Source organism: Pelobates fuscus, chromosome 13 (assembly GCF_036172605.1).
Source record: "Pelobates fuscus isolate aPelFus1 chromosome 13, aPelFus1.pri, whole genome shotgun sequence".
In the NCBI taxonomy this organism is placed as follows: Eukaryota; Metazoa; Chordata; class Amphibia; order Anura; family Pelobatidae; genus Pelobates; species Pelobates fuscus.
The window spans coordinates 10,673,356-10,699,431 of NC_086329.1; the positions used below are offsets into that span (position 1 = coordinate 10,673,356).

At 43.1% G+C, this 26,076-nt stretch overlaps 1 protein-coding gene across 1 annotated transcript in view; it reads left to right on the forward strand.

The window, feature by feature from the left end:
* Nucleotides 1–26,076, forward strand: part of LRRC9 (leucine rich repeat containing 9) — a 94,953-nt gene that overhangs the window by 37,156 nt on the left and 31,721 nt on the right. The window contains exons 16-24 of the mRNA XM_063439500.1: nucleotides 2,209–2,391; nucleotides 11,186–11,305; nucleotides 11,735–11,926; nucleotides 14,187–14,312; nucleotides 15,366–15,503; nucleotides 18,925–19,102; nucleotides 20,456–20,673; nucleotides 22,955–23,074; nucleotides 24,618–24,748. Of these exons, the coding sequence (XP_063295570.1) occupies nucleotides 2,209–2,391; nucleotides 11,186–11,305; nucleotides 11,735–11,926; nucleotides 14,187–14,312; nucleotides 15,366–15,503; nucleotides 18,925–19,102; nucleotides 20,456–20,673; nucleotides 22,955–23,074; nucleotides 24,618–24,748 (1,406 nt within the window). The remainder of the gene's footprint in view (nucleotides 1–2,208; nucleotides 2,392–11,185; nucleotides 11,306–11,734; nucleotides 11,927–14,186; nucleotides 14,313–15,365; nucleotides 15,504–18,924; nucleotides 19,103–20,455; nucleotides 20,674–22,954; nucleotides 23,075–24,617; nucleotides 24,749–26,076) is intronic.

The following is a 26,076-nucleotide window of genomic DNA, read 5'->3' on the forward strand; positions in this document are numbered from 1 at the left end:
CTTTTTTTTTAAATGAGCCTTCTGGCACCATAACAACTTAATTTAGATGAAGTTGTTATGGTGACTGGAGTGTGCATTTAAAGGGACACTCCAGGCACCCAGACCACTTCTGCTCATTGGAGTGGTCTGGGTGCCAACTCCCACTACTCCTAACCCTGCAACTGTAATTATTGCAGTTTTTTTTATAAACTGCAATAATTACCTTGCATGGTTAACTCCTCATCTAGTGGCTGTCTACTAGACAGCCACTAGATGTCACTTCCTGATTTATACCGTGTTTCTCCGAAAATAAGACCGGGTCTTATATTAATTTTAGTCACACAAAACACACTAGGGCTTATTTTCAGGGTAGGGCTTATTTATTTACGGTACCGGTATGTACATTGAACCCCACCTTTAATTAATCCACCCCCCTTTAATAAATCCACCCCCCTCTTTAATAAATCCACCCCTCTAATGAATCCACCCCTTTTAATTAATCCACACCCCCCTCTAATTAATCCACCACCCCTTTAATTAATCCACCACCCCTTTAATTAAACCACCCGCCTTTAATTAATTCACCCTCCCTCTAATTAATCCACCCCCTCTAATTAATCCACCACCCCTTTAATTAATCCACCACCCCTTTAATTAATCCACCCTCCCTTTAATTAATCCACCCCCCTTTAATTAATCCACCCCCCCTTTAATAAATCCACCCCCTCTAATTAATCCACCCCCTCTAATTCCACCACCCCTTTAATTAATCCACCCTCCCTTTAATTAATCCACCCCCTTTAATTAATCCACCCCCCCTTTAATAAATCCACCCCCTCTAATTAATCCACACCCCCCTCTAATTAATCCACACACCCCTCTAATTAATCCACACACCCCATCTAATTAATCCACACCCCCCTCTAATTAATCCACACCCCCTCTAATTAATCCACACTCCCCTCTAATTAATCCACACTCCCCTCTAATTAATCCACACCCCCTCTAATTAATCCACACCCCCTCTAATTAATCCACACCCCCCTCTAATTAATCCACACCCCCCCTCTAATTAATCCACCCCCCTCTTTAATAAATCCACCCCCCTCTTTAATAAATCCACCCCCTCTAATTCCACCACCCCTTTAATTCCACCCTCCCTTTAATTAATCCACCCCCCTTTAATTAATCCACCCCCCCTTTAATTAATCCACCCCCCCTCTTTAATAAATCCACCCCCTCTAATTAATCCACACACCCCCTCTAATTAATCCACACCCCCCCCTCTAATTAATCTACACCCCCCTCTAATTAATCCACACCCCCCTCTAATTAATCCACACCCCCCTCTAATTAATCCACACACCCCTCTAATTAATTCACCCCCCCCCCCTTTAATTAATTAAGTCCCAGACATAAAATACCGGTATCTACTCACAGTTCAAAGAGTCCGACCACTGGGTGCCTCACCGCCCGGAATGGATCCTTCCGCTGAAGATCCGTGAAGGCAGACTGACGGCGCTGCGCACGTCGTCATCACGCTGCGCACGTCGTCATCACGCTGCGCGATGCCGCGGCCCACAACGCTCCTCCCCCTCCTCCTCATAGAAGAAGGAAATCCCGCCGGGCCGCAAAGGTAAAATGCCTAGGTCTTATTTTCGGGGTAGGGCTTATATTGCAACCCACCCCGAAAATTCGGCTAGGGCTTATTTTCGGGGTAGGTCCTATTTTCGGGGAAACACGGTAGCAAGGATTTTCCTTGCTAGAGCGTTGCTGGACGTCCTCACGCTGTGTGAGGACCTCCAGCGTCGCTCATTTCCCCATAGGAAAGCATTGAAAATCTTTTTCAATGCTTTCCTATTGGGAGACGTAATTAGGTCTCCTTGGCCGGTGGGCAGGATCAGTCTCGCCCACCGGCCGACGGAATCACAGGGAGGAGCGGCAGCGGTGGAGGAGGCAGCAACGAGGGACATCGCCGCTGCCTCAGGTAAGTGACCCTCCAGTGCCAGAAAAACAGATTGTTTTCCTGGCACTGGAGTTTCCCTTTAAGTAAGGATTAGGGTGTAAGGTGACAAGTGGCATTCTCTCCTGGAAAAATAAGCCAAATATTTGACCCACTTTCCATAAATACATTTAAAGTTGCTCTGTTGGGGGGTCATTATGATTTTTGTTTTTAAGTTATTCCTGTAGTTATGCTACAGCTTTATCAAACCTCTTTTCTGTTTCTAGGAACATTCATCCTTATTTCCAAAAGCAAACAGTTTTGAAACTGAAGATTTATCACATGAACTACAGATTGATGAGACCATTATTAAAATGGAGCCAGTCTCTAAGCCGAAACCAAAAATCGTCAGCCTGGATGAAACCACTATTCTATCAGTAGCTAAAGCCAATATTTACAGCCAGATAACAGTAAGTAGTAATTGTATGAAAGCAATGATGTCCGATAAGTAGGACTGAGTGAGGGGGAAGACTCCTGCTCTTATGGAATTGGCATAACATGGCTAATATACAGTAAGGAAAGTTGCCTGCTGAAACCAAGTATCTGTATTTGAGATAACATTCCAACATGTCTCACTGTGTGTCCAGAGCTCTTTTGCCTTATTCCTCAATTAATATTAAAGGGACACTCCACTGCCCAAATGTCAAATTAATAAAAATCACTGATTAGTAGATATACTGTCATAGAAAAATGCCTCAACTAAAATGATGTATTAACGATATTAACAGCATATAGAAGAGACCCCAAGCAAGTTATATACCAAAACTAAAAGTGCTCCTATTTAAGGACTATTCGGCTCAAGTGACCCAGAAAAGAATTTGCCCCAATCTGCACTCAACTTTACAAAAATGGCATCCAATTTGCTCTAACATACCCAGTCACTTTACGCCTGTGGATTGCGGGAAGGTCCCTCTCTATCACCTCAGCAACTGAAGCTAACCTCTTCCTCAACCATGTCTTGCCAGTCTTGGCTGTTGCATCTCCAAAAGTTCTTTCCGACACCAATTGGTATAATTTCCTCGACAACGTCCTCCTAAACACACCTACCCATACTTAAACAACGTCTACACTCTATTCTCTTTCTGCACACCGTTTACTGGGGAAAAAAATACAAATGGCATCTCTCAATCGCTAGTAGACTCTCACACAATACATTTTGAAAGCACACACATTTTTAATTCAATTATTGTCAACGTCCTCCTTTCAAGATTTGTGCCATGAATAGAAAACCCAACACAAAATGTTTTAAATGTCCAGCCAAAAGTGCACATATGCAACACTGTTTCTGGGACTGTCCAGTGTGTGGTGACATTCTGTCATCAAACTAACATGGTGACCAGGGGTCATGTGACCAAGTTCATGTAGATCTTTCTTACAGGGGGATAAGCTTAACCTTTGATACGGTAATTCAATACCTTTACAAGTCAGGAAAGAGATAACCACTCCCCCTCTATCCTCATTCCTCTCTGTTCCTTCTTGGCTGTGCTGCTGAGCAGATGTGCAGACGCCATGTGCTAGCATGGGGAACCATGTTATACTCTGTTGCTTCCTTTTCTTCCTTGGTGGATGTGATGTTGGACTTGCAGCAGTGAGCCATTACTAGATGTGAAGGCCTAACCGTGGGTGAGATCAAATGTGTGGGGAAGGGGATTACTATATATAGATAGATAGATAGATAGATTTAAAAGGGTTGTTGCTCCGTGGGTCTGGGCTGTGTGTTTGTGATACATTTATAGTATTGTGTTGTTGCCTTCTAAATAAATACCTTTTAATGTAGACGAACCTTGTGTAATATATATATATATTAATTTGGTGATACACCACACAGTGATTCAGAAATTCTGGGAGGAAATCTCACACCAACACTCCGCACAGCCATACCAATCTCCGCATAACTGATTCCACTCCAGTTTGACATTATTATTATTATTATTATTATTATTGCCATTTATATAGCGCCAACAGATTCCGTAGCGCTTTACAAGATTTTGAGAGGGGGGGGATGTAACAATAAATTAGACAATTACAAGAAAACTTACAGGAATAAGAGGACCCTGCTCAAATGAGCTTACAGTCTATAGGAGGTGGGGTATTAGAAACATTAGGATAGGAAATATCAAGTAGGAGTGAAGCAGAGCTGGAGGAGAGAGCAAAGCACTATCCCATAGGAGAGCAAGAGACAGGTATGTAAGGGAGAGATTACTCTGGGAGGCCATACGCTTTCCTGAAGAGATGGGTTTTAAGGCCCTTCTTAAATGATTGAAGACTAGGGGAGAGTCTGATGGCAGTAGGCAAGTTATTCCATAGGAGAGGAGCCGCCCGTGAGAGGTCCTGCAAGCGTGAGTTGGCCGTACGGGTGCGAGCAGCGGTCAGGAGGTGGTCGCGGGCAGAGCGGAGGGTACGAGGAGCAGGGATATGGGACGATAGTTAGAGGGGGAGGACGGGTCAAGAGATGGTTTTTTCAGGATAGGTATTACAGTGGCATGTTTAAGGTCAGCAGGAATAGTGCCAGAAGAGAGAGAGCAGTTAAAGATGTGTGTTAGGATAGGCACAAGACAAGGGGAGAGAGATCTGATGAGGTGAGATGGGACAGGATCAAGTGGGCAAGTGGTGGGGCGAGAGGAATGGAGAAGTGCAGCCACCTCTTGTTCAGTAGCTGGGGAGAAAGTCTGAAGGGTAGGGAAAGCATGATTTATGTGTGGTTGAGAAAGAGAACGGCAAGGAGGGGAGAATTGTTTCCTTAGCTGTTCAATCTTGTCAGTAAAGTAATATGCAAAGCTATCAGCTGTAAGGTTAGTTTGGGGGGTGGCCACAGCAGGGCGGAGAAGGGAATTAAAAGTGTCAAAGAGACGTCTGGGATTGCGGGAGCATGAACTAATGAGAGAGGAAAAGTAGGACTGTTTGGCGAGGGCAAGGGCTGCGCTGTACGAAAGCAACATGAATCTATAATGAAGATAGTCTGCCTGGGTGCGGGACTTCCTCCAGGAGCGTTCAGCACAGCGGGAGCAACTCTGCAGATAGCGTGTTGATTTATTATGCCAAGGTTGGGGTCGTGTTCTCCTCGAGGTGCATGTTTGGAGTGGGGCTGCAGTGTTCAAGGCAGATGTGAGGGTAGTGTTATATGTGGAGATGGCCAGTGAGGGACAGGAGAGGGAAGGGATGGATAGCAGTTGTGAATCAATGTCAGCCGACAGCTGCTGGAGGTCAATAGAGTTAAGGTTCCTCCTGAGCTGAGGGGGGTTAGGCTGAGGTTGTTGGGTGAGGGGGTAATTGAGAGCAAACGATAAGAGGTGGTGATCAGAGAGAGGAAATGGAGTATTGCAGATATTAGATAATGTACATGAATAGGAGAAAATAAGGTCGAGGGTATTGCCAGCTACATGAGTGGGAGAATTAGCCCACTGCAATAGTCCAAGGGAGGAAGTAATTGAAAGTAGTTTAGAGGCTGCTGGGGTTAAAGGTGGGTTAATGGGAATATTGAAGTCTCCAAGAATTAGGGATGGAATGTTGGAAGAGAGGAAGTAGGGTAGCCAGGCAGCAAAGTGGTCAAGGAAGAGGAGAGGGGAACCAGGGGGACGATAGATGACGGCAATGTTAGCAGAGAAGGGTTTGAAAAGGCGAATTGAATGAATTTCGAATGATGGGAAAGAGAGGGAAGGGGGGGTGGGCAGGGTTTTAAAGGAGCAGTGGGGTGAGAGAAGAAAACCTACACCGCCACCTTTAATCTCCGCTTGTCTTGGATTGTGGGTAAAGTGAAGACCACCAAAGGACAGTGAGGCAGGGGTAGCAGTATCCGAGGGAGAGAGCCATGTTTCTGTTAGTGCAAGTAGGTTTAGGGAGTGTGAGATAAATAGGTCATGGATGGAAGTAGATTTAAAGGTGCTGCACACAGAGCGTGCATTCCAGAGGGCAGCTTTAAAAGAGGAATTATAGTGAGAATTACATGGAATGGGTATTAGGTTGTTGTGGTTTCTGGTGTTTGAACCAGGTGGCTGAGTAGTGGAGGGACCAGGGTTTGGAGAGACATCACCTGCTGCTAGGAGTAGTAGGATGGAAAGGAAGAGAAGGTGGGAGTAAGATTTAAATGTTGGGGATGAGAGCTTGTATTTAAGGGATTTAGGAGGGGTGTGTGGAGAAAGGCTGGATAAATATGAGTAAAGTGCATGTGATGAATACAGAGATGAGGGGAGCAGGGAGGGAGCAATGAAGATGGTGTTAGCAGGAACAGGTAAGTGAAATGATAGAGAGATTTTAATGATGAGGGAAGTGAGAGAGAAAGTGAAAAATAGAAGTGAGAACATTAGTAGGAGAATAGGTGCTGTGTTTTTAAGAGCTGTGGTTAGGAGGGTTAAGGGTTAAAGAGGTATTGTGTGAGTATAGCTTTTTTGGGTGTGGAGGGCTTGGTGGACATAATTGGTTTAACAGGAAAGCTAGGTAATTTGAGCCATCTATAAATGTAATGATTACCATGGGGGGTTTGGGGTGTGGGGTCGGGTGGGTGGGAAGGAAGTGATCATCCAGAAATGCTACCTCTGCTTATGGCAAGTCCTGCAGGGTTGTGTGCTGTGAGTCCTGGGTGTAGCTGGTTCTGCAATTTAACAGAAAACAAACAAACCTACCTTCCATGATTTCCAGAGTCAAGAGACATATGGCAAATATGTCGTTTCTAGAGTTTGTGGGTTTTATGGTTTAGTTCTTGGAGGGATGGACTCACTGACAGTCTAATCCATTATCTTAAAACTATTTCACCGTTCCATTACCATCCACACAGCCCCCCTCCCTCCATTTTCCTCCATACAGTTGTTTAAAAGCTAAAAAGAGAACGTTGTCTTTACGTACACCAATGTCATGTGATCATGGGCGTCCGCAGGAATTTTTCCGGGGGGGAGGTGAGTATAATTATAATGACATCCATGCTCTGCCCCTTTTTGACAGTGTCCTGTTATGAAGGGGAGGGGCATAGTCATTATCGCATAAAGCACATACATTGCAAAGGGTTGAGAAACCTTATGCAAAAGCTTAATAAAATAATCAAGTTGCCTCCTCTGTGTATCCCTGTCCCCTCCCCAGCTCCTCTGTGTGTCATTATCCCCTTCGCAAGCCCCTCTCTGTGTCATTGTCTTCTTCCCCATACCCTCAATATTTCTACCCCCCACCATTTTGTGTGTCTCTTGATCCCCTTGCTCTGCCCGTGTGTCTCTTGGTCCCCTTCCTTCACCCCTCTGGTTAACAAAGACCAAAGAAGAAATGTCTCTTTTTCCTCCCAGCTCCTCCATGTGTCTCATCACACCAACCCCTACTTGTGTCTCATTCACCTTCCAGCCCCTCCATGTGCCTCATTTCACATCCCAGCCCCTCTGTGTGTCTTACCACCATTCCCTCCTCCAAGTAGTGTGGCAGAGCAGACCGCGGTAGAGGGTATTCTGTTTCTTCTACCCAGCTCAGCCACGCTTCATGGATTGACTGGCAGGAAGGGAAACGCTGTGCTGTGTGCGCCTCTCCTGCCAGTCACCCTTTTCAATTTACTATAAATCATAGTTTCATGAAGACCTTGTGTGTATTTTAATTTTCTGCAGAGCTCCTTAATGTAATATTTAGTGTATGAACGGCAATAACATTCTTATATCACATGATCATTTACCTACCCTCCCCCCCCCACATTACTCTGTAATAGTGAGCGTCTACCCATATTGTCCCTTCCTCCAGTGGTGTCCCTCTCTCCATACTCCCCTAGTATTCTTTTCTCCACATTCCATCCCCCACTTTCTGTCCTTATGTATATATTATACCGCCAACTTTTGTTTTCCCTTTTCTAATATCCCCCCCACATCTTCAGCTTTCTCCATATTCACCCCTCAAACTTTCGCCTTTCTCTATAGTCTCCCCACACGTCTCTATTATAATCAGACAGCATGCAGCCAACATTTATTCGTATTGCTAGACTTTTCACTAGACACACACCTTCCCCCTCCCCAACATCTGCCCCTTTACTCATATCCCCTTCACACACACCTTCAGCTTTCTTAAAAATCTCCACAATACCTTGTGTCCATTTCTAACTCCCTACACACAGGGCCGGATTAAGAGCACAGTGGGCCTGGTGCTGACAATTATGATGGGCCTAATTACGGAATCTTATCGACCAAAAACACTAAAACGGTCATACCTCCCAAGCATCATGTATCTGATGGAGATGGTGCTGGAGGGAAACTCATAGGATGCAGCTAGAAGAAAACACATACTCTATGCCAATCTCTCTCTAATTTATGCTTTCATCTTACAAGTAAATCCATAACCCCTAACAGCAGTGTCCAGTGAAGCAGGAAGTCAATGGGCAGGGTAAAAGGGTGTGCCACTGGCGCGAATCACGTGACCAGTCCTGCCAAAAGGAGTGAACATGCCCAAAAAGGGGGCATGTTTGTCCAAAGAATTGGAAGGTCAGCCTGGCATGAATGCATGTCACGCTACCTGCCAATCCTGCAGGCTGTCCAACTAAGGGCATACTATGCAGGCAGCACCCTGAGCTTGACATAAATGCGTCTAATGATGCGCTCACTCCATGCTTTCTAAGGACTGTCCCCTAGCACTCACGTGTCCACTTGTCTCCTTACCTTCTTACTAGCAGGCAGAAGTTCCTGATGTATAGTCTGAGACAGATAAAAGGTGTATGTAGTGAGTGTAGAAGAAAGGGGACATGCCACAGTGTTAGAGAGACCAATGGTTAGAGAGACAATTACCTAAACTAATTTTATTGTCAGACAATCCACACAAGTTTTGTTCCCATACATCCCTCTTAAGCTTCCAAGCTTAAAGGGACACTATAGTCACCAGAACAACTACAGTTTATTGTATTTGTTCTGGTAAATCATTCCATTCAGGATTTTTGCAGTAAACACTGTCTTTTCAGAGAAAATAGCTCCACTGGCTGCTCCTTAGATGGCTGCTAGAGGTGTGCAGCACTGCCATTCAGTGTCTCCACCCTCTGGATGCAGACACTGAACTTTCCTCATATAGATGCATTGATTCAATGTATCTTTATGAGGAGATACTGATTGGCCAGGGCTATGCTGGACTTGTGCTGGCTCTGCCCCTGATCTGCCTAGTTGACAGTCTCAGCCAATCCTATGGGGAAGTATCCCCTAGTCTCCCAGTGTCTCAGTGTCCCCATTTCTCCCAGGGTCCCAATGTCTGTGTGTCCCCATCACTAGGATACTGGGGACACAGTGAAACATGGGGACACTGAGAGACATGGGGACACTGAGACATTTAGTGAAACTGGGAGAAATGGGGACACTGAGACACTAGGGACACAGACACTGGGAGACATGGGGACACTGAAACATTTGGGGACACTAAGACACTCCCAGAGACACTGGGAGACTAGGGGGCACTGGGAGACTAGGGGACACTGGGGACACTGGCTGGGAGACAGACACTTGGGGAAACTGGGAGACATGGGGACAATTGTGGACATAGACATGGGGACACTGGGACATATAGGGACACTGGGAGACATGGGGACACTAGGCACACCGAGACACGAGGCACACAGACACTGGGAGACATGGGGACACTGAAACATTTGGGGACACAGACACTGGGGACACAGACACTAGGGACACAGAGACATGGGAACACAGACAATAGGAGACTAGGGGACACTGGCTGGGAGACAGACACTTGGGGACACTGGGAGACATGGGGGTAGTTGTGGACATAGACATGTGGACACTGGGACACATGGGGTCACTAGGCACACTGAGAGACATGGGACACAAACACTGGGAGACTTGGGGACACAGATACTAGGGACACTGGCTGGGGGACATGGGGACACTGGGAGACATGGCGAGACCCAGTCATGTCTCAGTGTCTCTCAATGTCCCTATGTCTCACAGCATCCCCATGTATCCCAGTGTCCCCTAGTGTCTCAGTGTCCTCATGTTTTCCAGTGTCCCCAAGTGTCTCAGTGTTCCCAGGTCTCCCAGTGTCTGTGTCCCCACGTGTCCTAGTGTCTCAGTGTCCCCTAGTGTCTGTGTCCCCATGTGTCCCCTAGTGTCTGTGTCCCCATGTGTCCCCTAGTGTCTGTGTGCCCTAGTGTCTGTGTCCCCATATGTCCCCTAGTGTCTCGGCGTCCCCATGTTTTCCAGTGTCCCCAAGTGTCTGTGTTCCCAGGTCTCCCAGTGTATGTGTCCCCAGGTGTCTCAGTGTCCCCTGATGTCTCAGTGTCCCCATGTGTCCCTGCTGCCTTTCCCCCTATCCCTCACTTACCTGAGCTGTAGAGCTGCTGTCTGGACTCTGTGCTGTGTTGCTGTTCCCCCACGGATCAGTGAGTAGTAGAGAGAGGCAGGGATATGCTGTAACTTCCTATCCCTGCCTCTCTCCACACACACAGTGACCACTACTGGCCGGTGCTGGTATTGCAGTGTAATATATTTATTTTCTCATTTATTCTGAGAAAAATACCTGCATTTGTATTGCCGGTATTACTTATTACTGCAATACCGGCACGGCCAGGCAGCCTCAAATACCGGCTGTGCCAGTAAAATACCAGTCAGGTGGCAAACCTAAGAGTAGTGTGTAAAAAAAAAAAAAAAAATTTTTTATTTTTTTTAAATGGGCCTATTCCATGGGCCTGGGCCTGGGCCTGGGCCTGGAGCTGCAGCTCCATTAGCCCCTATGTTAATCCGGCCCTGCCTACACACACCTTCAACTGCCTTCATATCCCCCCTCCCTTCCTTCATTCTGTCTCTCTCTATACCCTCCATTCCCAATTGTATAATCATTCTCTCCCTACCTGCTCTGGTGGTAGTTTGGCTGAGTGGCGTGGGACTGGTAGTTCTTGCAGAGAACTCAGTGCTTTTTGGTGCCACCTGCAGGTAGGAGGGGGAAGTGATAGTCTATCCCTGCTCTATATTGCAGCCCAGAACACTCAGCTGCTTAGTGTGCAGTGTGGCTGAGCACACAATATTTGTAAGTGCAGACAAGTGCTGGCTTTTTTACATTTATTTAATAAAGTACCCACTTCAGGTAATCCTGTATTGGGGGGGGGGGGCAAGTTGAAAAATCAAGGGGGGAAGGTGGGGTAACCTTGCCAACCCCCTGGACGCCCATGCATGTGATGTTCAATTCTCATATCATACATTCTCAATAAAAAAGGTCTAAAAAGATACATTGCATTTTTTTGAAATTCATTTTCAACAGGTTCTGAATTTACATGGCAACAGTCTGAGCAAATTAAAGGAAATCGCAAAACTTAATGGCCTTCGAAAGCTCGTTATAAGTTTTAATGAATTTTCTACCTTGGAAGATATTTCCTACCTGGTGAGTAATGCTGCTTATTTATCATTATTGATTGTAGTAGAGATTTTCTTTTGTCAGCCACATATCTGCAGGGTTGGGTAAATATGATTTTGCCTTAGGACATACCTGAAAACAGAAGGAAATCGGGATATATTCTTCCTGGTAAACACTCTGACCATTATGATAATTAACTTCACAGGTGAAAAATTATGAAGAAACTACTCAGAGCTCCAATGACACTGAACTTAGTCTCATTTTGTAAAAAGGCTTCCTTCCATCTTCATTGTTGGGTACAGAAACATACTGAAATTCTAACAACAACTCCGTCTGTCTTCTCATTTATTAGCACTTGTCACTTATGTCATCAGTTTTAGCCATTTCACGTTATGTGTTTTTGGACATTAACAAAATTATCAACATGCTAAACCGTTTCTGTTGTATGAAATTCAGCCTTCCTTGGAATATTTGGATGCCAGCCATAATCGAGTGCTCACACTGGAAGGATTAAGAGCTTTGGAAAAGCTGAAATACTTAGACTTGAGTTGGAACCAGTTAACAAAGACCAAAGAAGAAATAAGTACTTTGTGTAAGCAAGCAACGCAGCTTCAGTCCTTGAATATACAATGTAACCCATGGCTCAAGGTAAGTGTAGTGAAAAAAAGTCCTAAGAATTGAATAAACCTTTATGAACTTGGCAAATGTATTTAATTTCCGAAGAAAGGGGCGATAGGGCAAAGAGTCATACATAGCTTTGCCAGCAGTTCTGCACGTCCCTAGTCTGGACTTTTGAGAGAGGATATTTTTTTTTAGCGATCAGCCCCTTCCAGAAAAGGTGCGGGCCCTGTCCCTACAGGTATTCATGATTTCCAGTGAGAGGCTTCCACTAAGGCATGTTTAAAGTGTATCTATTGGTACCATATCTTCTCCCTCAGCTTTTAGATTCTCAAACGATGTGTCAGGATTCCAGGTAGGGTTTGAAAAGGTTCTGTTGGTCTTCTGAATTTTTGGAATTTCTTCCATTCTTACTAGTGGTGCTGCATAAAGAACTAAATTTGCACATACAGCACACTCGCACAAAAAAATGTGCAGTTTCAGATCTTAGAAGACTACTTAAACCATACGAAGAGCCGGAATTTTGAACTAGTCAGGCAAAGATGCATTTCGCCCTGCCCTCTCCCTTAAAAAAAATGCATCTTCACATGTTTTTCTTAACTCCCCTCTTGAATTTCTACCCTCTTTTGTGTATCTTATTCCCTCTTTTGTGTCTTACACCACCCTTTAGTGTATCTTATCCATAATTTTCCCCCTTGTGTCTCTTACAACCTCCCTTGTGTGTCTTACTTTCCCCCAAGTCCATTTGTGTGTCTCTCACTTTCCACCAGGGCCTTTGTGTCTCTCTTTCTCCCCCAACCTCTGTATGTGTCTCCCACTACCCCCAGTCCCTTTGTGTGTCTCTTTTCTACCTTCCCCATCCCCCTCTGTGTCTCTTCCCACAGCCCCTTTGTAGTCTCATCAGGTAGAGGATACAGAAGATTCTCAAGCGTGTGCACACTACATGAAGTGACTGACAGTGGGAAGAATGCTGTTTGCCTCCTTTCTGATGATCACCACGAAAATTGCACCTCCTGGCCAGTGCACCATATGGCTGCCACTGTGCCACCCCATGGTTGCGCCAGCCCTGACCATATGAAATGCACCACGGTTAAGAAATGGATTTTCTGACTGCCCACTCCCCTAATTATTTTATTTTTGTTTTCTGTGTGTAGAGTGTCCATAAGACTCCATGGTATGAGAACTCCAAACCCACTCACAGGTGACCATTTTAGGGGATTACTCAGATATCCCCTTGAAGCAGATTTAAGAAATGTGTTTGGCATCTAGAATTTATACCAGCCATGTTCTAGATGTGCCCATACCTCAAGTCATTTTTTTCTAAGTTCAAAAGAGAATTACTTGCAAGGGTTACTAAATTTACATCAATACATATATTGTGAATATATCAAAGCTCCATTTTTAGGGAACATTTAATTTCATTACACTTCAGAAAGAGAAATTGCTTCGTAATGTTCTGCTTGGCTATATTTTCTATAGATGCTGTCAAATGTGATATTCTTGTCATCTGTAAACTGTGCACGTGCAGTAATAAGTATGTTTTATTAATGCCCTAATATTACTTCTGCTATTAACTTTTGTTCATAGTACGACAATAACAATGCATGATTACATTTGACATAAAATAAAAACATTTGACGTTGTGATGTTTTCAAAACGCAGTAAGGTATAGGAAAAAGCAATGACTGGCGCTGGTAATTTGCCACATTAATGTTCCAGTCCTTTTGAAAAGAAGATTTCTAACCACTGTGATCGTTATCTCCTTGTTGCCTGCACCATCTGATAAGAACATAATCTCTGATTGAACAAAATGCCAATTACTTGGCTTCACCGCACACTATGTTTGCCATATATATTTTTGTTTATTTTGAAATCTAATGGATTGTGTAACACGTGGGTTTTAGCCTTTTCACCGTTGTGATTGTCAAAAGCATTTCTCACCGTCTTCATTATCCGGCAGCCAAGATGGAAAACAAGAAAAGAAAACCTGTTTATACTGTAATAAGGATGTTATGGGCTGACGAAGATGAACAATTGCAGCAGCCCCTTTCATGGGGTTTGAATGCAGCTTTGAATGCATGACCTAGTTTTGGGAAAACCTCTCAGAGGGAAGACTTTCTGTAATATTTTCTGTAGATTTTTCTCGTAAAACATTCTCATTATTTGCCTTATGTAGAACCTCATAAAACTTATAAAAGGTACTTTTTGTTGTGGGTAGAATTAGTGCTGATTTAAGTTTTAAGGTGTAATAATTCTAGTTATTTACATTTTGACTTGTGTTCTTTTTAAGCCATCTTTAGTGAACAAGATTGCGATTGGGCAATTAAAGTCACTGACTCATTTGAATGGACTCCTGATTACCGAAGATGACATTACTGAAGCTGAGCTGTTTTTCTCTGGAACAAGGATCTCTCTGGTTAGAAAAAAATATCAGTTTTAGAATTTCTCTCATTGATGCTGTAAAATTCTTAAATTGTGGTCACTGAGACAAATGTAGCTCCATAGTCCATAAGGATGATAGCGTAGGTTAGACAAGTGTGCATGTTTTTTGGAGTATATTTCTCTGTACACAAAGTGGAAACCAGAAGGAATATATTGTCGTTTAGAACTATCAACATTTGCCAGCAATGTAATGTACCAATTTAGGGTTCCAAGGCTCTCTTGAGACTGTGGTCTCAGAATTTGGCACACATTTCTGGTTGGTCAACCATAAACACTTTTAAAAAAATAAAATAATCAATCCCATAGTATGGTGGAAAACGTATACCACAAGATATATTAGCAAATGAGCTGAATGTTAGACATAGCAGAGGTTATTGTACATAGCAGCATATACCTCCAGTAATCACAGAATGAGGGAACCCGGCCTGTGTACATTGGCTTGCCAGCTTGTGGAACATGGCTTTATTTTAAAAGTAAAGTGAAATCTGTAATAAAACAATTTATGAGTGTTTGTTATTAAATTACCCCTAAAACCCCATCTTTATTTTATTTATTTATTTTAGAGCCCACGTGATTTTTGAAGGTTTGCAAGATGTTTTATTCACTAAATTTAGAATTTTAGAGAATTGAGAATGGAATTGAATCGTTATTTAAGCCAAAATAACGGATTTCAATCAATAGCTTAGCTGCCGATTTTGGTCCATTAAGCTATTTTGGACAACTATTTGCAAATGCCATATCTGTTCTACACAATTACCCTGTTTGGTGAACAGACTCAAATGGTCGTGTGAAGAAGAGTTTTAGGTGCGTCTTTTGCCAGTCATTTCTTCGATCGACTGGGCATTAGTGGTGAAGGAAAAGGCAATAATTACTCCCAAATCCGCAAGCTTGAAGTGTAAAGTTTATGCTTGGACCTTTGGCTAAAAGGATTATCCATAGCTGTGTCTGAAAGATAAAATAATCTACTTGACCTACTCTTCTCTCCTGCTAAGAAGTAAAATTGACATTCTTATGTTTATTTTTGCAGATGTCACTGATGACGAACTGTAGAACTGATGATTTACGACCCCGTTGCCTTAGTATAATGCCTTCTGCTCAAATCCTCTCTCGAATCAGCCCAAACTGCATTTTACCAGGTGAAGTCAATGCCAACTGCTATAGCATGGTAAGAAATCCTTAAAACAAACCTAAACAAGCACAAATTAAAAAGAAAAAGAAATTAACTTGGAGAACAGACTTGAAAAAAATAAAATGATCTATCTGTATAGTATACATCGAAATCGAACTTATGGCAGTCAATATAATATGCCAATACCAATCAAAATCAAAGAAGTTCATTAGGGAGGTAATGAGTATTGATGACAGTACTTGCCGTATATTTAGTTTTAAATGTATCATGTTTTATTTTTACCAATTCCAATATTGCCTGCAGTTAACAGATTCTTACTGATAATGTCACATTTCCATATTTGTACGATGGAAAAGATCAGAAATTAGTTTTATTGTTTTTTTTTTTCTTAGTCTCTAAAAGGGAGTCACAGAGATAGAAATAGGAGGCTACCGAACACATTTAATCAGTAGGACAGTGCAGCAAAATCCTTTACGGTTTATTTTTTTTAAGAGCGATTCTGAGCAAAAGAAAACATGTGTGACTGGGATAGAGGCTCAGAAACTCAAATTTCCTAAGTACAGCTTTTCTGTATTCTGATGTGACCAATCAAGTGAAATCATGCAATTCTTCCAACAATGAAAGGTTAAGAGCATCTCTGTCAGTTCAATTTCAAATGTTGATTCCAGAATTGCTGGGAGAAAAATGTATCTTATCTGATAACCATAGTGTTCAGCTCTCTAGATATTATGAGATGCACATTTATAACAGTTGCCAAAGCAACCCAAGCAATAAATTGAAAAAGGAAAAAAAAAACGTCGAGAAGCAATAGATTCTTGGGGAAAGATAATCCTTTTAATTTAACTGTCAGTGACTTGCAATAGACATTATTTTCACAAAATTATAGAGGTATGATCTGTACTATTTCAGGGCATAATGTTAAACCTGTAAGGTGGGGGACGGGGTCACTTATAGGTGAATGCTTTTGGGTAATGCCCTTTGCATAATTTCCTCCTCAGTTTTACAATTTGGAGTCTGTAGGAGGTGGAGATGGGGAAGGATGTGCAAACATTTTCTATTTACAGAATTCCATTGAATTTTTTTTACAATTTTGTAGATTTAGCAATTTTTTTATTAGTTCTGCATGTTTTCATTGGGGTTATATGGGAAAACCTGCTGTGCGCAGCCTTTGCAAGCCGTACACACTATTTCAAAGCTTCTCGCTGAGAGCTGCTAGCATGCGCGCACACACAATCGCAGTTTTCCTATGCTCGTTGAGAAGAAGGGAAGGCAACCGGCCACTTCCATTGGCTCTGTGGAGCTAAGGAAAGTGAACCTTTTGGATTGACAGCCAGGAGGGTGTTTCTGCTCCCCAGTTATAAAAACTTATATAATACAAACTCCAGACACATTAAGCAAGCTGAATTGCTTTATGTATGTGGAGTATTCTTCTTCTGATGGGAACGGATTGTGAACTCTCAGCATCTAGAAGGAAATGAACTGTTAAAGGACCACTCTAGTGCCAGGAAAGCATACTCGTTTTCCTGGCACTAGAGTGCCCTGAGGGTGCCCCCACCCTCAGGGACCCCCTCCCGCCCGGCTCTGGAAAGGGGAAAGGGGTAAAAACTTACCTTTTTCCAGCGCTGGGCGGGGAGCTCTCCTCCTCCTCTCCGCCTCCGTTCCTCCCCGTCGGCTGAATGCGCATGCGCGGCAAGAGCTGCGCGCGCATTCAGCCGGTCACATAGGAAAGCATTCATAATGCTTTCCTATGGACGCTTGCGTGCTCTCACTGTGATTTTCACAGTGAGAATCACGCAAGCGCCTCTAGCGGCTGTCAGTGAGACAGCCACTAGAGGAAATAGGGGAAGGCTTAACTAATTGATAAACATAGCAGTTTCTCTGAAACTGCTATGTTTATAAAACAATTAGTTAACCCTAGCTGGACCTGGCACCCAGACCACTTCATTAAGCTGAAGTGGTCTGGGTGCCTAGAGTGGTCCTTTAAAGCAGTATAAATGTTGTGTTTCTGCTTACCGTTATGGCCAAATATCAGTAGTGCTGTGTTCCTGCTAAATGCTGTACGTTTCCAGCGGTGCACAAAATGCAGCTAATTATTTAGGATAAAAAACACAAAATGTCTACACTTTGTATTGATTGTGTCCATATGTGAGGTCATAAAAAATCCCAAGGAGGGGGGCGGGGCCTGACCGCCGCGCTGGATGGACGTGGAGCACCTCGGCTCCACAATGAGACACTCATAATCAGCCCAAAACTACCTTTTCTCCCCCCCCAAAAAAGAACAGGCAGCAGCCCAAGAAGGCAGAGGGGACTCATGCAACCCCTCCAGAAGTCGATATCGGCCCCCGTCCTACCGGCAATGCTGACTGGGCAGCTGGGATTGAGGCCCGTCGTGAGGCTTTGGCGGGAGAAACGGCCGATCTCCCGTTCTTAGTCCGGCGGGACCTCCCAAGCACCTACTGAGGGCCCCGTTCACCCCCCCTGTGGGCCGGGGGGTTTATCCCGGACCCCACCGGGGAAGCAACGAACACCTACACCATCTGAGCGGCGAAATGTTTAAGCTGGGACCGATTGGCAAAATCCAAGATGGCCACCGCGCCCATTACGAGCCGGAGAACAAGCTCCCACCTGCATTATCGGAGACAGCGACTCCAACGGTTACTGGTGGACTTAAGGGGACTTTATTTGGACTCTCACTCCACTTACTCAAAGAGGAGCAACAGCCACAACACGCAGGCTTCATTCTGCACCTAAAGTAGAAGCATAAGACCGAACACATTCCTGACCAACAAGTTCCTGAGCAGCCAAGTATCCAGCAGGAAACACAAGAGACTTGACCACAACCTGGAAACCAGCCGATCCAGCACAGCTGCAGGAGTAACCAAGCGGCTGCTAACCATGAAGAATTAAAGTTTTAGCAGCGCACTGTTTATTGTTTAGTTAGCATCTACCTTTTAATATTATTTTAGATTTAAACACAGTTGTTTTATATCTGCAGATCTGCATAGAAACCATTTAAAAATGTCTAAGCCAACATATATGCTCTATCCGGCAAGCTCAGTGACTCTCTGCCCCCTGGTGGTAAATCTTAAGCAGTGTAGAGAAATCTATACAACGTTATTCTACATAGCATGTAACTTAATACTTGCATAATAACTACTCAACTAAGCATGCATAACTCAACTATCACTTGTACCAAGCCTGTTATATCTTAAAAAATGTAAATGTGCTGTTTAAACTGCCATGACATTGTTTGCTTGTATGACACTGAAAAGCTTGTACATGCTGTCGTGGCGCTGCAAGCTTGTTGTAATTACACGCACAAGAAAAATAAAGAATTTTAACCCCCCCCCCCAAAAAACCAAGTAATACTGGTTGGCTATTTTTGGCATTTCCCAAATTCAGTAAATTAACGGCATTATGTATGTTTGTAAATTTTAATCAGAAATATATCTTTTAGATTACATCAGTGAATTTTGATGGCCAGAATATCTTCAGAATAACAAATTTAGAAAAGTTAGAAAATTTGCGATGGGCATCTTTCAGCAACAATTTTCTGACAAAAATTGAAGGACTTGAACGCTGTGTAAAGTTAGAAGAACTCTCTCTGGATGGAAACTGCATCGTGAATCTGGAAGGTGCTTATACATCAAACCTCTGTATCTGTAGTTGTCTGGCATATAACTGTCTTATAATTGTATTTATCATTAGAAGAACATTATTATGGTAACAGTCCCATGTTAAAATACAGCCTATTTTATCACAATATTATGATAGTTGGACTGTTCACCAATATATAGTTTGTCACGGGGGTTGTACCCCAACTTACAGGAATAGCAAATCCCACAAACAAAGGTTCTAGATAGATGTATTACTGGGCATTGGAGTGGCTAACTTAATGTTAATAAAGATAAAGACCGAATCCGGAAAACCAAGGTCGGCAATATAAAAATGCGGTAAACAGACTAACAAGCCGGGTCAGGATAACAGAAATACTAAAGGCCAGAAACAAGCCGGATCAGGGTACCCTAAAAACGCAAAGTCAAATACAAGCTGTGGTCAATATCAAAAGATAGACTTACTGTAAACAGTAACTTTTATCAGGACAGAAACCACGATAGGTCAAAGAATAAGAGTCCAAATTAGCATTATATAGGCTAACAATGTTGCTGATTGGTCCACGTCATCTGTGACTCCAAAATGATTGCTAATGAGGTTGTCTGGATGAAGTGGTCACTTTAACGGTGGGTTTGACGTCACCACTTTTGAATTTATAAAAGCTGCGCCATTCAACACTTTTGAATTTATAAAAGCTGCGCCATCGGGCAGCGTCTAATATTATGCAGGGAAGAGGATTGCGGCCCACGTGAACCAGCAGATCGAGCTGTACGCTTGGCCAAATGGTAAGTATTCCCTGTTCGGGCCCCGCATCCCCATGGAGCATCATGGCCGTTAGTTGAAAGGTTTTCAATAAAACACTGTCAAATGTTTGTGCTCAGAACCTAAAATCACATCATGGACAAACAAAATATGGCATTGTGGGATGGTGTACAAGCATCTTCTGTCCATAGATGCCGTGCATGTACATCAAATCCTATTCAATGTGTCATTTATCATGGGGGAGGTAGGTGCAATCTGCCGCTAAATATGTCTATACATTTGCTGGCAATTTTCCCAGCACTATTTATATACGCTTCTTATGGACAGTAATGTCTGTATACAAAGAGACACCATAGGCACTCAGACCACTTCAATGTTCCAGGTCCCTTAACCCTGCAAAGGTTTTTGATAAACTGCAATAATTACCTTTGAGAGTTACCTTCATTAGCTTCATTGTGTTTCTACCCAATAAAAATACAGCTAGAATTCAAGTTTTGTCCCTCATGAGAGAAAGCACAGATAAACCAAAGCTTTTCATTAAAGTATTGACATCTCTTTTACTTTGGCTTGTACCAATCTTGTTTTTTGTTTTTCTTCTTCTTTTCCTCCAGGACTGTCAAAATTGACTGAACTAAGACATCTTAGCATCAATAACAATCAGCTGGCAAGCTTTGATGGCGATATTGATAAACTGAATCATCTTCACTTCCTCTCTGCTGAATACAATAACATCACCTCTCTGGCTGGTTTGCAAAAAGCCACTACATTATTCGAACTCTACTTAAGCTATAATAAAATTGATAACAATCAGGAAATCTACTATGTAAAGGTACTTTTTACTGAATGGGTGATTTTTAATCCCCCCCTCCCCCCCCCCCCCCTTCATTTAACCCCTTAAGGACCAAACTTCTGGAATTAAAGGGAATCATGACGTGTCACACATGTCGTGTCCTTAAGGTTAAGGGGTTAAACTGTTTATTTAAATGAAATAATTTGGATAGAACGCAAACATCATGGCCCATGGTAGCGTTATGCTTTTATATTCTGTCTGCAGATCCTATGGTAGTCCTGTAATAATCCTAAAATTATTAAACTGTTGGGTAATGTGTAATGTGATTGTTCCCACTTGGATGGATTGCTATTAATATGTTCAGATTTTTCATTGCTGTAAACATTAACAAGATGGAGTTTAAATGTAAAAACCTCTGATGTCAGTGTGAACCGCCTGTCTAACCGTCTTCGTAACAAACTTCGTAACAAACTTGCTCACCCCATAAAAAATTGGGAATGTAATGTTACTGTAATGATTGATCAGGAAAAGGAAATAATGGGAAGTAGGGAAACAATTTTTCTTTTTCCTGATCTATCGCCATGGCTGCATTAATTACCGTATTTATCGGCGTATAACACACACCGGCGTATAACACGCACCTCATTTTCAGAAGGAAATTCCAGGAAATTTCCCCCCCTCCCATAGTATTCCCCCCCCTCATCCCATAGTGTTCCCCCCCCTTTCCATAGTATTCTCCACCCCCTCCCATAGTATTCTCCCCCCCCTCCCATAGTATTCTCCCCCCCTCCCATAGTATTCTCCCCCCCCTCCCATTGTATTCTCCCCCCCTCCCATAGTGTTCCCCCCCTCATACCATAGTGTCCCCCCCTTTCCATAGTATTCTTCCCCCCCATAGTATTCTCCACCCCCTCCCATAGTGCTCCCCCCCTCATCCCAGTGTTCCCCCTCTTTCCATAGTATTCTTCCCCCCCTCCCATAGTGTTCCCCCCCCTCCCATAGTGTTCCCCCCTCATCCCATAGTGTTCCCCCCCCTTTCCATAGTATTCTCCCCCCCCTCCCATAGTGTTCCCCCCCCATAGTGTTCCCCCCCTTTCCATAGTATTCTCCCCCCCCCCTCCCATAGTGTCCCCCCCCTTTCCATAGTATTCTCCACCCCCTCCCATAGTGCCCCCCCCCTCCCATAGTGTCCCCTAGTGCACTTTCCCTCCCCTTGTCCCATAATTACTTACCTGTCTTGAAGCGTGGGCCGGCTTCACAGCGCGCACCGCGGTACTGGAACTTCAATTGCAGGTTCCGGTTTCCGGCGGGACTGAAAGGAAGTGTGCACACAATAGTGTGCAATTGAAGTTCCAGTACCGCGGTGCGCGCTGAACACCGGCCCATGCTTCAAGACAGGTAAGTAATAATGGGATATCGGCGTATAACACGCACCCATCATTTTCCCCCTATTTTCAGGGAGAAAAAGTGCGTGTTATACGCCGATAAATACGGTAATGTGTAATACCTAAATAATTCTTTTGAGATTTGTCAAATTCCATATACAGCCAGTTTTGGGTTTAGGTTGTGTGTTTTCTTTCCTCTTTACAAAATGCTGGTGCTTTGACTTATTATCTTATGACTTTTAAAGTATTAAAGAAAATGTTAAGCCAGGTTCCATGTGAAGCCACTGTGGGAGTACAGCCCCCAAATCATGAAACCCAGTCTGTTAGGGGAAACCTTCTTTTCAGGTCTCTCATTCTCTTGAGGAGATAGTAAAGGAACTATAGTGTTTGGAATACAAACCTGTATTCCCGACACTATAGTTTTAAACTAACTATTTAGGTCACATGCCCCATTGCATCACTTTGAAAAGGTGTTTTTAACTCACCTTTTCTCCCTCACTGGTATCGCCGCGACTGGCTCCGCCTCCAGGGCTGAGATCATCAATCTTGAAGATCTCCGCCAATACAATGCTTTCCCATAGTGGGAGGCTATTGTGCTTCTGTGGCAAAACGCCACGATGCACCAATCAGCATATTCCCATAGAGATGCATTGAATCGTTGCATCTCTGTGAGGAATGATCAGAGCCTCCATGCAGAGCGTGCCGACACTGATTGTAGGTGCTGCATACTGTGCAGCACTGACACAGGAAGCACCTCTAGTGGCCATCTGAATGACTGCCAGTAGAGGTGTTACTAGGCAGCAATGTAAACGCTGCCTTTTCTCTGAAAAGCCTGCAGGGACAGGCTATAGACACCAGAACAACTACATTAAGCATTTCTACCATTTAAAAAAGACAAATACTTATTTAACTTGTAACTATGTTTCCTCCATCAGGGCTTGACCAATTTAGTCATCTTGGATTTGTTGGGGAATCCAATTTCATTGAAAAATGACTACAGATTGTTTGTTATTTTCCATCATCCAACACTGAAAGCTCTGGATGGAAGGGCCGTGGTAAGTAATGAAAAAGACCTGTTCGCAAAACTTAAAATTAGTTTATTTTAATATCACTTACACGTCAACAGCCTGTCTATAATTTACACTTCAATGGCCTTATGGCCACATCTGGTTCCACGCTCAATTAAAGACTGATTAAAGAGAATGCAGGTAATAATTCTGAGATTTAGGTTGTAGGTTCTCTTGTCATGTACTTGTTTTTCCATGCGTGTGTTTTGCTTTTTAGAGGCAGAATGTGCTCAACTGGTCTTGTCTGTCTGCTTATAAATTAGCCTGAGAGTTTTGACCTTGATGTGGAAATTGCTTGTTGGAATTGGATAGACTTGCATCTAAATACTTTTTTGTCTCTTTATTATTAAATTAGAATAAATAAATATTTATCTGACAGTTAGGACAAAAACAATAACACCATCTTGAGTGCATGCCCTTGCCTCCTGCCCCCCGGCAGTTTTTCCCCTGGATAATACTGGGATCCTAAAGAATAGAATAGTACCCTGCATTACGATAATATATAATCTATAACCGTTTTGCTACAGTTTTTAAAGCCACATGCAGAAGCCAAATGTGTTTGACTGAAGCACATTTTAGCATTGTTTGACAACTTACATTACTAATACTGACCCACAATCATTGGCTGAGAGTATCAGCTGAGCTCCCTCGGACAATGATTGCAGCCTTGCAAAGTCCTGTTTTGCTTTAAAGAGAATAAAACTGGCTTCTCCTACTGAGAAGACTTCTCCTACTTAGAAGACTGGATGCAGCGGATATAGCACAGGGGGACCCAGGTAACTGTACTAAACAGTATGACATCTTACCATGGGACAGCGGCAGGGCACACCTGGCTCCTTAAAAACTTTTTGCAGTAGGTACAAATTACTTAATTGCTTTGGTGACTATAGTGTCCCTTTAAATCAAGCATATCGAACTTGCAGACCGCATGTTGCCCACAATAAATATAATTGTGGCCCGCCTGGCCTGGGGCCACTTTGTACTGTGGCTACGACAAGCCGCAAGACAGGTAAGATCTTTCCTGTCTGCTTCTTATCTTCCCTCCCACAGTCACAAGAGGGCAGAGTGGCTGTCTGGCCTGCTTGCAGAGAATAGCATAGCTGGAACTGGAGGACAAGAACTTGGGGGACCTTGCTGTGTAGTGTGTTAAATTCGGGAGGGGGGAGAGTGTATCAATTTGGGGGAGGAAGTGGGCAGTGTATTAAATTCGGTGAAGAGTGCAGTGTATTGGATTTGGGGGAAATGTATTGGATTTGTGAGAAGCGTATTAGAATGAGGGGAGAGGGCAGTGTATTAGATTGGGTCTGCATGGAGATGCTGATTGGCCGTGCAGCTTTTTGCCACTCATGCACAACCCTGTTTACTTGGCCCGTGTTAGCCTTTGAGATTGGCATGCTTGCTTTAAATGATTGCTTTGTTAAAGATTTGACAATATGTGTAGTAAAGTAGGTGTAGGTGTAGTAAAAGTTAGTTTTTTACTTGGCATAATATTTTATTCAAGATATTTAATAGACTCTTCAATTATTGGAAGGAATCGACAGAGAGTGAAAATGCTAAGGATGTGTTCGGAGGCAGACTTTCATCAGATATGATTGCTGAGAAGATTGGTCATCAGAACTTCCTTGAACTTACAGAATTAAATTGGAGAACATCATCTATCAGGTATAGCTTTACCATACACAAGAAATGGAATATAATGTTACAGTAGGAATGTAACTGCAGACACACGGTCATGCACATCTATGGCTAGTAGGCTTATTTTCGAGAATCACTTTTTGTGTGACTTAATGCACAAATGCATTATGATCTAGAATTTCTTTTTTATGAGACCTTTACTGGAGCCCCTGTATATGAAGAGTGTTGGGGTGAAGTGCCTCTAATATCTCCGTGACAGCCGCTAGATGCTGCTTCTGCATCTACAATCGAGTCAGACTACATTCTTTGACATTCAACGCCCTCACACTTTGCATGAGGACGAAGAATGTCCTATCTGCACAATGCCTGCTGCACTGATGTTTGTTATAGAGAAGTGATTGGCCGAGTGTGTAGTTTGCCACTCATGCATTGCTCATCCTCAATGCTTCTCTATGAGAAGCATGTAATGGGACGAGAAGTCACAAAGAAGTGGGCCTGCGGGAAGACAAGAGGTGGAGTGGGCAGCTGGGAGCATTGAGAAAACGCGCTGGAGAAAACGGTAAGTAAAGGGTTATTTAGGTAGAATTTTTTTCTTTACATAAAATTGTGGGCCTGCGTTTTATTGGAAAGCCAGAAAATAAAATACATTTTAAATATATATATATTTATATTCTTAGCACAAAGTCATCCAAGTATAAGTTTTTTTTTTTAAAACACTGCATGGCTGCAAATTGTCACCACAGAACATTTAAATATGTTCGGTGGAATTGCTTAGAAACCGTATCTAAATGTCACCTAACAAGTGATAAAGGAAATCTATCTCCAGATACGTACAAACAAATGTAAAGGCCCCCAGCGCATTGTGTGCACTGGTGGAAAGGTCAGCTCCCGAATGCCTGGAGCTATCTGTGTTTCACAAGAGGGAGAAATTGGGAGGAATAATGTATAAAGTAGGCTATTTATACTTCTTCAGCGAGGCTTGCTTTCCCTTCATCTTTCTGCCAGTGATGATTTGTGCAGAGATATTAATGGTGCCCTCATGTTTACCTTTCTGATGCAATGGCCTGAAAAACGGAAGGAATACTAATTGCTTGTCATGGACCCCAGCCGAAATATCTCGCATCATAGCTTTGCCACTTTAATTTTCATTTTAGGCCACAACAGAATGTACAGAAAGTAAAATGTGAACGGTTAATATAACTGCTCTAGAAATATTCATCCAACTCTGCTATAGTTACAGCTTGACTATTTTAGCCTGAATTTTAAAGGGACACTATAGTCACCAGAACAACTACAGCTTATTTCATTTGTTCTGGTGAGTAGAATCATTCCCTTCAGGCTTTTTGCAGTAAACA